The 15,179-nt window shown below is 42.4% G+C and overlaps 1 protein-coding gene across 1 annotated transcript in view; it reads left to right on the top strand.

Annotated features, from left to right (window-relative positions):
* Positions 1-15,179, top strand: part of GPR158 (G protein-coupled receptor 158) — a gene marked incomplete at its 5' end in the record, with an annotated part of 371,372 nt that overhangs the window by 315,954 nt on the left and 40,239 nt on the right. Inside the window, one exon of the mRNA XM_019531865.1 lies at positions 5,788-6,026. Coding sequence (XP_019387410.1) covers positions 5,788-6,026 — 239 coding nt within the window. The remainder of the gene's footprint in view (positions 1-5,787; positions 6,027-15,179) is intronic.

The raw sequence follows: 15,179 nt of genomic DNA, 5'->3' as shown, positions 1-15,179 counted from the left end.
GGGGTTTGACACAGGGAGATCCCAGTGTAAAAAAATCCTGCTATAAAAAGTGGGGCAATACATGTAGCATCAGTGTGTACCACCAGAAACCAGAGCCTGGCCAGTCAGAGCCACACTCTGGCTGCTGTTCAGACTGTGAGCAGCTGGCTTGGTGCCACTGTTGCCCTGGGACACCCAGGACCCCAGGTAAGGCTTCTGAGGCCGGCACAGGTGCTGGCCCCAGCCTCCTCTACTGCACATGGGTCCCCTTTGCCATGTGCCGCTGCTATTTGTTCTTCAGGAAAGTAAATTTACTTAGCTACTTCTTGAAAATACATTAAAAGTTTTTTGAAGCCAGAGTTGGTGTTAGTCACATCAGTGCTAGAAAAGGAAAAAGTGCAATAGATCCTATATTCACATAAAGATTCTTACAAGAAAAATACATAGAAAAGAATAAAATGCTATATATGGTTTTGTTGGTCTAGAAAAAGTACTTGAATGGATCCCAGCAGAAATTCTGTGAGACAAAGAATGCATTGTGTAACAAGGACCCCTAACCCTGAAGCAGTGCTATGAGGCCACAAAATGCAGCAGGTGAAGGCAGAGGAGTTGAAGGGCTGCAAGGCCTTGGTATGGGTCTTTGATCAGCTGGAGTGAAAAGAATAGGTTCAGTGTGGCTGGGAGGTGTGGGGGAGGGGATTCTAGCCAGTCCTGGGCTCTGAGGACCCTGTTTATTTACTCTTCTAGCATAACATGTACACAGAGTATCTTAATGCTCTGTCTAGACTATTTATAACTGGAAGTAAGAGATTTTTTAAAATTGTAAATTTGCTAGAAAATGTGATCTTGATCACCCTAAAACTGTTTGTAAACTTCAGTTGAAGCTAATAGTTTCAGTCAGAAGAAAAAAGAATGGACATAGCACTTACCCAGAATATGAAAGACCCAGTTCAATTCTGATCTCCACCCAATGGGATCTCAACTCATTTCTCCCAGAAGGGTGTCCTCACCTCCAAGCTAACATGCATTCTGGGGAAGGCAGGAAGGTTACTTGGTCTTTCCTGTTGACACAGTTCTACTTTGCATCAATAATTAAAAATTCACTTGGAGGAGGCAGAAGTGTAAGGAAGGGGTGGGTGAGTGGGGCATGAGTCCCAAGTGCTGTATAAAGTGTGGGGGAGGGGCATTGGAAGAGAGCTGCAGAGGGAACCTTACCCTCCTGTCTCCCTTCCCTCTCTGCATCCTCACCCTGTACCTAATCTATGCAATAGTTCTAGCTCTTCCAGCAGGCAGTAATGAATGATAGGACTGGTAACACCTACATGGTGGTGGTGAAAGCATACTGTTCAGAGGTGGCAGCCAGCAGAAACTAGGGCAGAACAGGTATGGAACCCTCACGTCCCACCTCCCAGCAGAGTGTCAGGTAAGAAAACCATTCTCTACACTTATTCAAGGACTGTTTAAACACTTATTCAAAATGAAAACAGCTCAGACTGGAAGGATTTGAGAACATCCTGCCCTGAAATTCAGGACAGGGATTTGATCCAAGGCTTCCCACCTTTCTAGCAAAAAAACAGCTTAATCTCCGTAGCCTATATTTACAGTATGCTGTAAACAACGTCCCTCCATTTGTTGTTGCCCCATTTTGTATAAAATATTTAATTAGTTATTGAAAAAGAGCACATGAACGGAAACCTATCCTGGTTAGGACACTTCCACGGGAGATGGCACAGCTGGGTTTCAGTCTCTGGTTCAATAAATGTTTAACATTATAAAGTAGAACATTGTCAACAGGACAATGACTTAAGAACCTTGCGCAGGGTGCTAAGGCATCCTGCTCCTTTAAGGGCTGAAACTGCTAGGGGGAGAGCCCTAGCAGTCAGTGGGGAGCCCCCAGCTGCAGGTTACCAGGGCAGCCAGAATCAGATAGTTGGCCCACACCTGCCAGTGGTCAGTTGACCAGAAGGGGCGGGGCCTGGCACATATATAAGCAACAGGACTGGGACCAGGAAGGCAGTTTTCTGCCAGCAGCCAAGGTAGAGGGAGCTCTCCTAGGGGAGGCCAAGGGAAGAGGCCTGACTGCAAGTTCAGCTTCTAGTAATGTTAAGGGACAGGGCACACCCTGTGTGGCTTGAGTTATATTATAGCCAAGGGGCTTGCATCTTTTATTTCTGCTTATAAGATCAGTGGTTTGGGTGAGGTTATTGGGGAAGGAGGAGGCCTCACTGGGGGCTCACTACAAGTGGGGCCCCGGTGCCAGAGAGGGTGCAGTATTCAGGGTGCACAGACCCCGGTGCCAGAGAAGGCACAGTGTTTGGGGTTGAACAGACCCTGGTGCCAGTGTGGGCGTGGAGCGAGACAGGGCTGCAGAGAGCCCAGTGACAATCCAAGGCCGAGTGAAATCAAGGCGCCAGTGGGATGCTGTGGGAATACCATCTGCAATGCTTGGGGCATGGTAAAGGGGCAGTTTGGAACCACGCATCTAGCCCATAAGGCTGAGGGTGTCCCAAGACATCCAATTTGGAATGGGACCCACAAGGTGTCCGGGAACCCACGGGGTTCAGTGGGCTCTATCAGGACCATGTCCAACTAGACTTGAAGGCAGCCTCCCTATTTATTATAATCACATCAAGACATGGTAGGTGAGAATAGAGGGTGCCCATTGAGCTGAATTGGTACAGTTGAGGGGCCCTAGAGGTAACACAGCCATCCTTGGGGACCCCATCCCATGACAAACCTCCACTCAGAATACCCTGTGGCCCCCTGGCTAGGACAGGCAGAAGAAGAACCTGAACATCTGTCTGCAGCCTCCTGAAGTATGTCCCCACTGTCTGAGCTTGGGAGTAAAAGAACACCTCTAACAGAAATCTAGCTCTATTTTTCTTAGAAGTACACGTAACAAAACATTTAATTTCAGGTTAAAAGATACCTTTCATAGTGAGCAAAGTATTATTTTTGTCAGAAAAAAAATCAAACATTTTAATTTGGTTCAGTCTGAATGTTCTTTTTTTTTTTTCTTTTTCTTTTAGTCCATTACTGAACTGAACAAAAAAAATCAATTATTTGAACATTCACTTGGAAAAGCATATATAGTCAACACTTACCAGCTTTGTATTGGATTCATCACAATCAGAAGACATTTACATATTGGCTTTCAGTATTAACTCCAAGACCTGGCTTTGTAAAAGTACCTAAATAAATAAATTCTATTTTTTCTAGTCATTTTTCTAGTCCTCCTCGTATTGTTTGTGGTAAGATTTCCATAATTCTAAAAACTTCATCTAATTCACAATAACATATTTTTTTCTCAAATTTGGCCCATAGTTGCAGAACCTTCATGTTCTTGCAGTTTTGCAGGAAAAGTATGTATCTGCTTCCCCTCATAGGAGCTCAGTGGTATTCACCTTGCGAGGCAGTAATTCTTTAATCATGCTGAATTTTTAGGAATTGCAGCAAGTACCTTCTCAAAAATGAGGACAGTACTGCTACTCCTCTTGAGAAGGGGCAAAATGAGTGTTTGATTAATAAAGGCAGAAAAAATTTATCTAGCCTGTCTGAAGTCTTCGGGAGCCTGCATCAAACATAAAACACTTACCACCTGTAGAACATCTATCAAACAAGGAAAGCTTAAGAACTGTGGCTCCGTATGGTATAGCTGTTGGGAGGGAAAAAGCTGAGTAATATTGAACTTACTCTGATCTCTGACTTTACTTAATGCAGACTGTGAAGTTTGTATTTATAGTCAAATGATGATTCACTGTTATGGATATGGAAAAGCTCCAGTACTTCTGCCTTTAAAAAAACAGTATTCCATTCTTTGTTTGAAAGGTAGTTCCAGTTATACCTACCTTCTTCTTTGAAAATGTAAATGCTAATCTATAAGTGCCTGAGTAAGATCAGGGATCACTAAAATATGAGTCAAGACAAAGGATTTTTTGGATTTACAATGCAGAAAAGTTTCAGAGCTAATTAGTGGTTTTAGAAACACAATTTCATTTAACAATTAATTTTCAGATTTGCTAGTTAGCTTTGAAAATCTGAATTAGCATCTATAAGAAGTTTTGTGATTCTTCTGCTTTACCTGTGGTGAGTTAGACAGTCTGCATATAGCAGAACACACCCCAAATCCCATTCCTAGCTTCCCAAAATGTTGATGTGCCCCACACAGCAGCACCACACCTTTTGTATGTCAGTGAATTAGGCATATATTTATTTGTCTTGGAAAATAAACTGTCATTAAATGGCTTTGTTCTCTGCTATCTTCTGAAGTTTCCTATTTTAAAAAAATGACTTAAAAAAAATTGTGCTAGATAACCAAAAGTGATCCTACAGCAGTGCCCTCCAACTTTTTTATGGTGAAGATCACTTTTTGGCAGCCCAGGAACTATCATCTCCTGGCCCCTACCCTGCTTCCCCCTCCTCCCCCCCAAACTCCCGAACAAGCCGCCTGGGCTCTGACCCTGCTCAGCACAGCCCGGGCAGCGGGACTGGTGGCTCAGCTCAGCCACGTGCACCCTGCCGCTTCTGATTGTGGAGCCTCTGACAGACTGAGATCAACTGTCAGAGGCCCCGCGATCGAACAGTTGATCAAGACTGACTGGTTGGTTAACCATGACCCTACATAATGAATTAATTTATACTGCACTAAAGACTAGTTTCCAGAGAATAAACATGCATTCTGTGTTCCTTCTGAGGGTAATGATGGTAAAAGAGTGATTAGGAGAATTTTTCTTTTAAGAACTGATGAGGGGAAATCAATCTCTTCTAATATTATGTACGAGCAATCAGAAACTGTGTGTTGCATAATTGGTGCCACCTGTTATTACTGTATGCTGCACTGTATACCTGTGATTTTGAACCAGAGTGCTACAGCACCATCGGGTGACTTGAGGTCCTTTCAAGGTGGGATGCCACACAATGTTTCCACTGTTGGGTGTATAAACGCAGTTCACAAAATAAACTCAGTGATTTCTAAACAATTCTGACCTGTTGTGGACTTTCTGAGTTAGTTTTCACCCATTTTTGATTATGGAAAAAGTATGAGCTAGCATTTTCTGAGGGGTGTCTTGAGCCTAACAAAGGGTGCCTTGTATCTAAAAAGGTTGAAAACCACTGCTCTACATAGTGACTTATTTTTATAGGGCTGGCTTGTGTAATGTTAGTTGTGCTCCTGTAGTTCAGCATAGATATCCCCGTGTGAGAAAAATACACGGCTTTAACATTAGATCTCCAAATATGCCACTTTTTAATTGGGCACTTCCTTTAGCAAACCCCACCATGATTACTTCCACAGGGACTGGGATATTCTTGGAAGCAATGTACTCAATGAAAAGTGTATTTAAGTATTTTTGACTCTGGCACTTGGAACAGTTGGGGAGGAGCTGTGTAGCAACATCAAAAGGAAATGAAAATCTTGGATCTATTGTTGCTGATTAGTGGAAATGATGTCCCCCTTTCCAAAAATAGGAAGCTTCCACTGAAATTCAGAAGACACAAAACAACTGATACCATAGCATGTAAATGAGTGTCTATAACAAATATTTTTATAATGTTGTCTATAGTGCCTGGTGGTCTCTGGTCAGTAACCAATTTATTTGAAATAGATATTAAAGTAATATGTATTTATTTATTTAAGAATGAAATTATTTAAAAGATCAAAATTTGAATACTGTTAACACAAATACATTTGATGGTTTTCTATATTCATGTAGTGAAATAAAATGAGACTCAGATTTCCCTGTGAGAGAATTAGTGTTCACTTTTAAGTCCTGGATCCTATATTTTGTTTTATTTTATTTTTTGTTTCAGGGTTTTGAAGGTATTCCTGTCCCGAACTTGTCAACGCATTCCATACATGACAGGTGGTCGAGTGATGAGGATGCTGGCTGTAATTCTCCTGGTAGTCTTTTGGTTCTTGATTGGCTGGACTTCTGCAGTCAGTCAAAACTTGGAGAGAAATATTTCACTCATTGGCCAGGGGCAAACATCGGACCATCTCATCTTCAATATGTGCCTCATGGACCGCTGGGATTACATGATGGCTGTTGGTATGTTGGCTTTCTGGTTTATCCTTTAATTTTTTCAAATTAAACTTATTTAATTGGAAAAAAAACCGTTAAAAGCATAATTGGACCTTATTACATCCCCTGAAAAGCAGCTAGAGGAATAAAATGTTGACTCACATGATTTTAAATGAAGAGAAAGATAAATTGCAGTTAGGAATATTGAGTATTATGTCTATTTCAAAGGTTTGTGACCTTGACTAAAACACTTACATGATTGGGTGCTCTAGAAAATCCGAGCTTCAGCAGAAGAAAGAGTGCATCTATCTTGCACTTCTAAAAATATGGCTGGTAATTTGAGAAAATATGTGGGTGTCTGGGGATTTTTCCCCGCTCCTACTCCACCAGAACTGGAGAGATCAGACTTGTTTGCCCCTAAATCCAGTGGATTGCAATTTCACACTCATAGAAAAATGTTTATCCAAGTGATATATGTCAAAACTGTTGCTTTATTTATTTATTAGGAATGTGATAATGTTTGGGACAGACTATTGAGGAAATGACAACTCATCTGGTTTTATTGCACTTGTGGAAAGGAAAAGGTATCACAATTTCATTGTGTTGTTATAATGGGCACTAGGTACAGAGTACCCAGGTCTTGGATAGCAATACATAGGGCTACCTACCAATGTCTAGAAACCCTTAATATTTTCACACCTGTTTTATCATTCAAATTCTGCAACATTTGGAGGGCAGAAATCTATACTTGCTCTAATGGGTATCCTAGCTCTCTACCTCTTTACTCTTCCCCCTTTTCCATGTCAGTCCTCTATCAGTAAAGTTCTGCAACTGAGTGGCAAGGAAGAGGTGCTTTTTGTTGCTCCACAGGAGTAGTGAAGAGGTGGATTGAAGCAGGCTGTTGGCAATAGGAGTGGCTTCTTTAAGCGAGCTTAAGCTTGGTGCCATAGAAACACAGAGGAAGGTAGTCCAGAGTAAAGGTAGAGTAGTTCAGGAGGAGTCAACCATTCCTCTTGTACCTGTTTCCAAGCTTCAGCAAGCCTGAATGAAAACCAGACAGTGGAAGTGTCCTATGTCTTATCATTTTGCTTTCCTACTCAAGCCACCATGTATGTGCAGATATGTTTATACAGATCTGATCAATAAGCTGTGAATCAGGATCACAAGTAGCAGAATGAATATATTACGGATTTTTGTTGTCAGTGATGATATGAAGTTGGATGTGTTTTTAAAACCAGGAGATTTCCTCTCTCACTGGCAGAACATATAATACATAGTGTAGTACTGCACTCAGTTGTATCATTGACTACTCGTTATTTCATTTTGTAACTAAACACATAATTGAAGATATTTGATTACAAGTCATAACACATGAAAACAGCATATTCTATTATAAAAAAAAATCTCGCTTCCATGTAAATTGAGTGGAATGTTTCACAGAATGCCAGTGAGGGTTCTGTAGTAGCCTTCATAAAATAAAATCCTAGTAATATGACACCTCACTCTTGCACTCCAGTGCCAAAGCTTTGTCAAAAAGTGGAAGGAGAACTGTCAAGGTTGCAGATTAGCAAAGGGAGAATTAACCAGGTTCTTCTGTAAAAACATAATGAGTTGAAGCTTTTTTCCTTGCAAATTATAGAAATAGGGCTTATAGAGTACCTTCCACAATAATGCTATTTAAGCTTTCCATCCTAACCCTTTAGGTACAGTAAATGTTTTACATTTAAGTTTCCATTACATTTAACAATATGTAATGTATATGTAGACCAATGCTACACATCACAATTCCTGACTCCATGCCTGCACTCGGAGATACACTGATAAGAAAAATTAAAATTCAGTGAATCAAATTCTGTTTAAATTATTGTGTAACTTAATCTTCCATGAGCTTGGATAGTGGTGAGTGTCCATGACTGGTTTATGTGTAGCTTAGATTCTGTTTCCCCTTTGTTCTCTTCAGTGTCACAGGTTGTGACGCTTACCATGCCAACATATGTGGTGGCCCCACTGTAATTTGTGAGATTTCTTTTTTTAGAGAAAGATCCAAGGGCTTGAGAGAGAGTCATCCAGGACCATTAGACTTCCTACCCTGAGCACATCCTGTCTCTGTTCCTGCAATGGCAGATTAGATTCCTAGGATAAAGCAGATAGAAACTAAGGGCTCTCAGGGAATTAGAGATCAAAGTGTAGTGGTACATTTCAGGAGAAATTCCTAGCAACTGAATATATCTTGGCAAGAGGTCTATAAGAACTTGTCACCAACTGCATCATAAACCTAAGAATACAGTTTCTAATCAGATCAATAGGTTAGAAAGTACCTACTTCCTCTGACCTTTCTGTCAGGGCCTATTGGCCTATTTCATTCAGCCCACTGGCTAAGGGCCTGAAGTCATTCTCTATGCCCAGGAACAAATGAGAGACCAAGACTTGCTCCCAGGGCAAAGCTGAAGTATGGGTTCTTATCTGTCCATTTGTATGCATCGTCCATTGGATTGCTGTGGAGCCCAAACTATGCATATAAGTTCCTGCCCCTCCAAGGGTGCATTTGTTTACCAGAGCAGAAGTCTTTCCTTATCTAATTATGATTATAACCCTGTCAGATGCTAACTTTAGGTGATTACCCTCCTAGTTATTTAGGCTTTGGTCTTCTCCCAGGTTTGAAACTCATTGTTTAGGGAGTGACACCTGAAAATCATTATCCTATTATTCAATCCTGACCCTATTATACAATGTACTTATACAAGTTCATTTATATCAAATACCAAGATTCATATAAACATAAGCATGATAAGGCTGAAAACAGCTTGACATTACCTATACATAGGAGTTACTGATATACATACCATATCAGTAAAAAAAAACTCAAGAAAAGAGGGAGAACATTTTACAAACACCTGAAAGTATGGTAGGTTCATGATGGACTTTTTTGTGGTTACAGTTTGGCTCCAAATAAACTATAGTTTTCAGTCCTCAACACTTCTGTAAATCTGGCCCAAGATGACCCATGCAGACTACTCAGAAAATAAGGGAAACACTGATCATAACCACCAGAGATAAATGTGATTTAAGTGATCTATGAAAAAGCAGAGAGAAAATCCAGTTTTCTAGGGTGGCATCAACCATGAGGCAGAAGGCAGGATAGATTTGCACCTTCTAAACTAAGTAATCAGAGATGGATAGCATAAGCTTTTGTAAGCCTCAGGTTTACTTCATAAGATGCTGTTGCAGCTTCATGTCACGGTTATCGTGTCTACCCTGCCTTCTGCCTGATATTAGACTAACACGACTGACTACCTTTCTCTGCTCATGAGACCATCCTTTTTCTTGCAATTCACTTTCTAATTAACTACTTCTCTTTCAACTTCTGCAACAAATGATGTAGTGGCCTTAAATATAACAGCTCCTTTTGTTATACAATCCTGATTCACCCACAGACCACAGTTCATCCAATACCCAGAATGAGGCTGAGCCACTGTACCTTTCATTTACTTTTCACTGGATGAAATGGATCGATAGCACTTGGGAAGTTTCTGCCCCATTAGGGGAAATGGTCCAAGCACTAATCCAGAGGAACCCTTTCTTCCCATTCATTTCACTGAGCTATAAACTCTCTATTGTGTTCTCTTTTTCCTGGTTCTATAATTCTCCTTCTCTTGGCTGCCCCTGAGGTCTGCTTCAAATGAATGATACTTTTCCCAGTTAAAACTACAAGGAAGACTTCATATGCACAAATCAAAGTTTCTGCCTCATTGGAAGCAATGGCTCAGACTAGAACTCAAGATCCCTTCGCATTCAGTGGAGCAGCCATCCTGGGTTTCCCATTTCCTGTGTAAGTGCCCCAACTAGGCTATTGATCTAAAACATGAGAAGTTTCTTCTCCTTGTACCTAACACTTGTGTCATAGGTTTTTGTCAAACTACAGTTTTAGGGTTTACTAGGCCTGTGGCAGCCATGGTTGAAGTTTGGGCTCACCCTCTTGCCTGGGGGGTGGAGCTAGTTTTATCTGTGTTCAGGCTGGAAATTCCAGCTGCAGGGCTCCATGCAATGGTCTGCAGTTTGCCGGGCCAGTTGCCTCTGGTCATATGGCACTTTTGGCCCGCCCCCAGGCCTGCCTACAAATTTTGCCTCCTCAAACACAGGAGGCACCAGTCATCCCTGCTTACTGTGATGCAGAAGCATGGCGAAAGGCTACCTAGCCCCACTGTTTGCTCTAACATTATTGTGTGATACTTCCCTATCCTGTACCCTTCCCCAAGACTCCCCTCTTTAACCAATAAAGCTTTCCACTATTACAAGTATGGTGAACTTGTGGGGAGAGGGGTCGAGTATGCCTTTGTGTCCCCTTGGTTTGACTGACTAAGCGAGGCTACTTTTTGTGCTTCAGGCTAAAAGAAGCACCCCAAGGTCTTGCAGTGGGTTAAGCACCCTCAGGGTCTACAAGGCCTGTGTCTCCTGGGGGGGCAGGACCTGGATACAGACCCCTGGGTGGTGGCAATGATTACCCCGAGCTTGTGGGTGTGCTCCAGGAAGGGGGGTGGCCAGACATGAGGCACCCCAGGAGAGGCATTCAGAGCTTGGTAGATGGTCAAGGCGCAGTGAGGTGGATGTCTTAGCACAAGAGCATCCCCTACTGATTTACCATACAGGGCAAGTGCACAGCACTCTTTCTGCCTGCTTAGTTGGCAAGTGGATAATTCTGCATTCATACTGCACCCAGAATTAAATCTCAAACTGTGCCAAAAATGGCACTTACCCAGCTGGGTAACTGCTATGTGGGCAGATAAAGTGAAATAGGATCTGGCCCTAAATGTTTTGAAGAAAAAACATTTGACAACATAATTCTTCCATAGCTAAGAAGAGCAACTGTATGAAAAGTTCTGGCCTGGAGCATGTTCAGTGCATATGAAATCTTTGGAGAATGTCAATGCAAACTGTGGCAAGGCTCTTTTGATTATGTATTGGTCAGAATTTCAAATCTATGCTTCGGCGTGCGTATGTTAGAACTTCTTTCACCCAAGCAGTTATAAGACTTTTTGACATGGGAAGAACAATGCATTTTTCCTTAATACTATCAAATATAGTTGAATGCTTCAGCAGAAACATTTGAAAAAGGTTTACCCAGACACAGATAGCCAACTTGGACAATTTTACATTGACAGGTTAAAATTAACTTGTCCCCTAGTTTAGGGGTTAGCAATCGCCAGCACGCATGCTGAGCATGGCACACAAGGCTATTTTGCTCAGCATACCACTGCCATCCTGGGCTCTAAGCAGCTGCTGCCAGCCACAGAGCCCAGGATGCTTCCAGCAGGTGGCTGGGAGGCTGCAAGCCCTGCTGCAGGCAGACCGGGCTCTGTGGGCTGGCTGCAGCCAGGAGGCTGCAAACTGCTGCTCCGGGCTCCGGTATGTTGGCACTCCAGCACCTTCCAAAGTAGACATTGTGGGTTTTTTGGTGCTCCAGCCAAAAACCATTGCCTACCCCTGCCCTAGTTGGTGCTTAGTGGTTTCCAAACAAATGGCAACTAGGGACGGTCACCCTTCCTGCCCTCCCTTTTTCTGTCCCTCTGAATGTTCCCCCTTTCCTTTGCTTTTTGTGCTGCTCCAGTGTTTATCTCCTAAACCATGGGTGCTCAACCCACAGATTGTGGACAAGATCTGACTTATGGTGTGAGCTCATTTGGCTGGCAGGGCCCCCCATGGATCCAGAAATTTGGCAGCAGGGGAACAGCTGCTAACTTTCCAGACCCATAGGGAGCCTCGGGATCTTCATGCTGGATCAGGCAACCATTCCTAGCATGAGGGACTGGATGAGGGTGGTATCAGGGAGTCAGGGCCCCATCCCAGTGTGTGTGTGTGGGGCAGGGGAGGTTCCAGGCTCCTAGGACACAATCTCAGTACATAGGGTTGGTGCTGGGTCCCCAGGGCCCAGTCCCAACATGTTGGTCCCAAACCTTGCACTACTCATCTGACCCACAAGGCCAAAAGGTTGAGCACCCCTTTGCTAAGCATTTTTTTATGTCACTGGCCTTTGGGTGATAGCATTTCTCTATTTGGCACTGGTTAGGCTTCATCTAGAGTATTGTATGCAGTTTTACTTCCAAGTAAAGGGCTTGAATGGCAAGTCATATGTGGAGAGTTTGAAGGAGATAGGCATGTTCAGCTTGTGGAAAAGGTGCTTAAGAGAAGACATGATAGCAGTCTTCAAATTCCTGAAGGGCTGCCATGAAGAAGATGGAAATCAACTTTTTTCTCTTCCTGGGGAGAATAAGACATGGACCAATGGCTTGAAGTTACTGCAAAACAGATTTCAAACGAATATCAGGAAACACTTCTTCACTGTTAAAACAGTGAGTTAGTGGAATAGACTGCCTAAGGCATGGACTCTTCATCATTCAAGGTGTTCAAGGGTTTGGACAGCCACTGGTCAAGGATGATCTAGGCATAGCTATATCCATAGCAGAACATAGGCATTTCTCTGCTTCTGGGCTTTACTGTGTTGTGTCAAGGTTGACTGTGGCTTTGGTAAGAAGTTAGGCAATGGATTTGTATGGGGTTGTTTGGATAAGGATGATCCTGCCTCAGGCAGGGCATTGGACTAGAATGACCTCAAGGTTCCATCCAACCCTATTTCTCTATTATTTTGTCCAGAGTCTTTTTAGGATTCTTCTCTGTAGTGGTGGTGTAATGGTCCCAGGGCTCTGTTTTCACACAGTTGCTAGGGGTACCCAGTGGGAGGGGAAAAGTATTTTGCAGGGCAGCTGCTGCAACAGTGGCATGTGTATACAGTGACCAATGGGAGCCTGTGGGCTATGGTAGAGGAGAAATACAAGCTGCACAACACTACCATAGCAACCATGGTGAATCACCACAAGATATGGGAGGCAGTAAGGGCAAGAGACAGCATATCACCTGTGGACTTTCGTCCTGGTGACAACTGCCAGGCTGTGCGAGAGTGAACAATGAGTGATAGTACTGGAATGGTGATAGGTGTGCAGTGCAAACTGTGTAATGGGACTACAATAGTTTAACAATCAAAGTATGTTTTGATCTGCCAAGCGAACCACAGCGATCACTTGAGAGGTTGTTAGTCAAGTGATATATAGATATAATATAAATAGATATTTTTGCAAAAACAAATGCAGTAGATTCCCATCAGCATCTTGGTCTCTTTGGCTAAGATTAAATGCAGCATTGTTGGCATGAAGGTGGGGTGTCAGGGCTGGCTTTGGCCCTCCTGGTACCAGCCTGATATTGCAGTACCTCTAGGCCTGGTGCCAGTTCCCTGCAGAGAGAACATCTGCCCATTTTTTTAAAGACCACACACGCATACACAAAAAAAAGTTTCCAACCAGCATTTTTGGCACCTGGGGAGGGTGTCGGAGCTTGATCCAGCCTCTCTGACTGCTGGCCTAGTATTGCAGTACCTCCAGGCCTGGTGCCACACATGCACACAAAGGTTCCTAATATGATCCATGTGTTTTATAGTCATTCTCAGTGTTGACTGCATTTAATCAACTTCATAGTTGGTTTCCATTAGTGCGAACATACTGCTTTTTGCAGCAGTTTAAGGATATATTTCCTCATACATGATTATAAGAGGAGAGGCTTTTTTTCCCATGGTGATTGGAGGGAAAAAACCTTGTCTTATATTCAAGTATATACAGTATATTGCATATACTCTCTTTCTCTCACCTATGCCCACCCCTGCTCCCACACCCACAGCATGTTATTTCCATCAGAAGTCAATGGGTGTTGTGCCTGAATAAGAATGGCAGGAGCTAGCCCTTTAAAACCAGTGCTTGCCCCATATATCAGTGTATTATTAATTAGTGTATTAAAATGATACAGAGATAACTGTAGCTTGGTTAAGAAAGGTAGATAAAGCCTGGGGAATTTAGAATGAACTAGGTAATCGGAAGACAAGTAAGAGGATTATAGTTGTTTGAAATATGCAAAAATCCTTTCAGTCAATGAAAAGAAAATTCTAATGTGAAATACGGTAGTGCTCCAGGTGGGAGATGGAGTGCAACAAAGCAGAAAGACTGTTTTGGCAAGGAGAACAACAATCTAGGATGTGGGGGTTTGGTTGTTGGGATTTTTTTTTCTTTATTTTAAAATTGTATTCACTTATGTCTCAGTAGTCAGTCTGAACACAGTCCATTTAGGACAGAACACAGCCAGCTTGCCAGATTTATAGATAAATTAATTTAAGTAAACAGAGCATGAAAGAAAGACAATTAATAGAGCAAATAAAATGCAGATATAAAATGACAACTATGGTCAGGCTGTGTTGTATTCTGTCACCAATGTCAATAGTCGGAAGAAAAGATGAACTAGGTGTAAGTGAAAGAGTTCTTCTCTTGCAGCCCAATAAGTCTATGGCAGGTCACCCTGGGGAACAGGTGCTAGGTACACATTGTAGTATGGTATGTTACAAACAAATCGCCACTGTGCGATATTAGATTCTTTAAACTTATAAAGGACACCATTTTCTTAAATTTGCTATTTTTAAAAATTACATAGCAACAGCCCGATGAGTTGTTGCATTCTTACCTATATGCTTTTAATGTTGTGCTTTGCTTTATTTTTTGTCTGTTTATTTTTGGTGTGCAGATAAATGTTTGAGGAGGTGTTTAGAAGGCCATTGTAAGCACCAGCATGAAAGCATGCATATGAATGTGGAGCATGACCCAAGGGAGCTGTCCTCAGTCATGCTCCAGCACAGAGCTAGTTCCACCTGAAGGCTTTTCCCAGGAGGACAGGAGCACCTGCTCATGAGGAAGCTATAGAGGAGAAGGATAAAGCAAGGAAACCTGAAATAGCTTGTCACTTCCCTTACTGAGTCAGGGAAAAAAGAAAACTCGTGGGATAGTATTTCAGGGCTTCACAAATCTAAATGAATTTTATTTTCAGCATGCTGTGAAGTCAGGGAACTAGGGTTGTCCCCATTTTATAAATGGGGGATTGAGACATATGGAGTTCAACATTAGTGGGTGCACTAACTTTGGGGTGAGTATTTTGAGCATTAATTTTTCAGTGTTTTGCATTATGTAGTATTATGAGATCCTATTAACTTAACATAGGTCGAATGGTCATAAACTACTACAAGACTGTTTCAGGCTGGACATAAGGAAAAATTTTTTTACTGTCCGAGCCCCCAAGGTCTGGAACAGCCTGCCA

Source organism: Crocodylus porosus, unplaced genomic scaffold (assembly GCF_001723895.1).
Source record: "Crocodylus porosus isolate Cpor-Errol unplaced genomic scaffold, CroPor_comp1, whole genome shotgun sequence".
Classification (NCBI taxonomy): Eukaryota; Metazoa; Chordata; order Crocodylia; family Crocodylidae; genus Crocodylus; species Crocodylus porosus.
The sequence above is the reverse complement of the archived record's forward strand: the minus strand, read 5'-3'. Positions and strand labels throughout refer to the sequence as shown.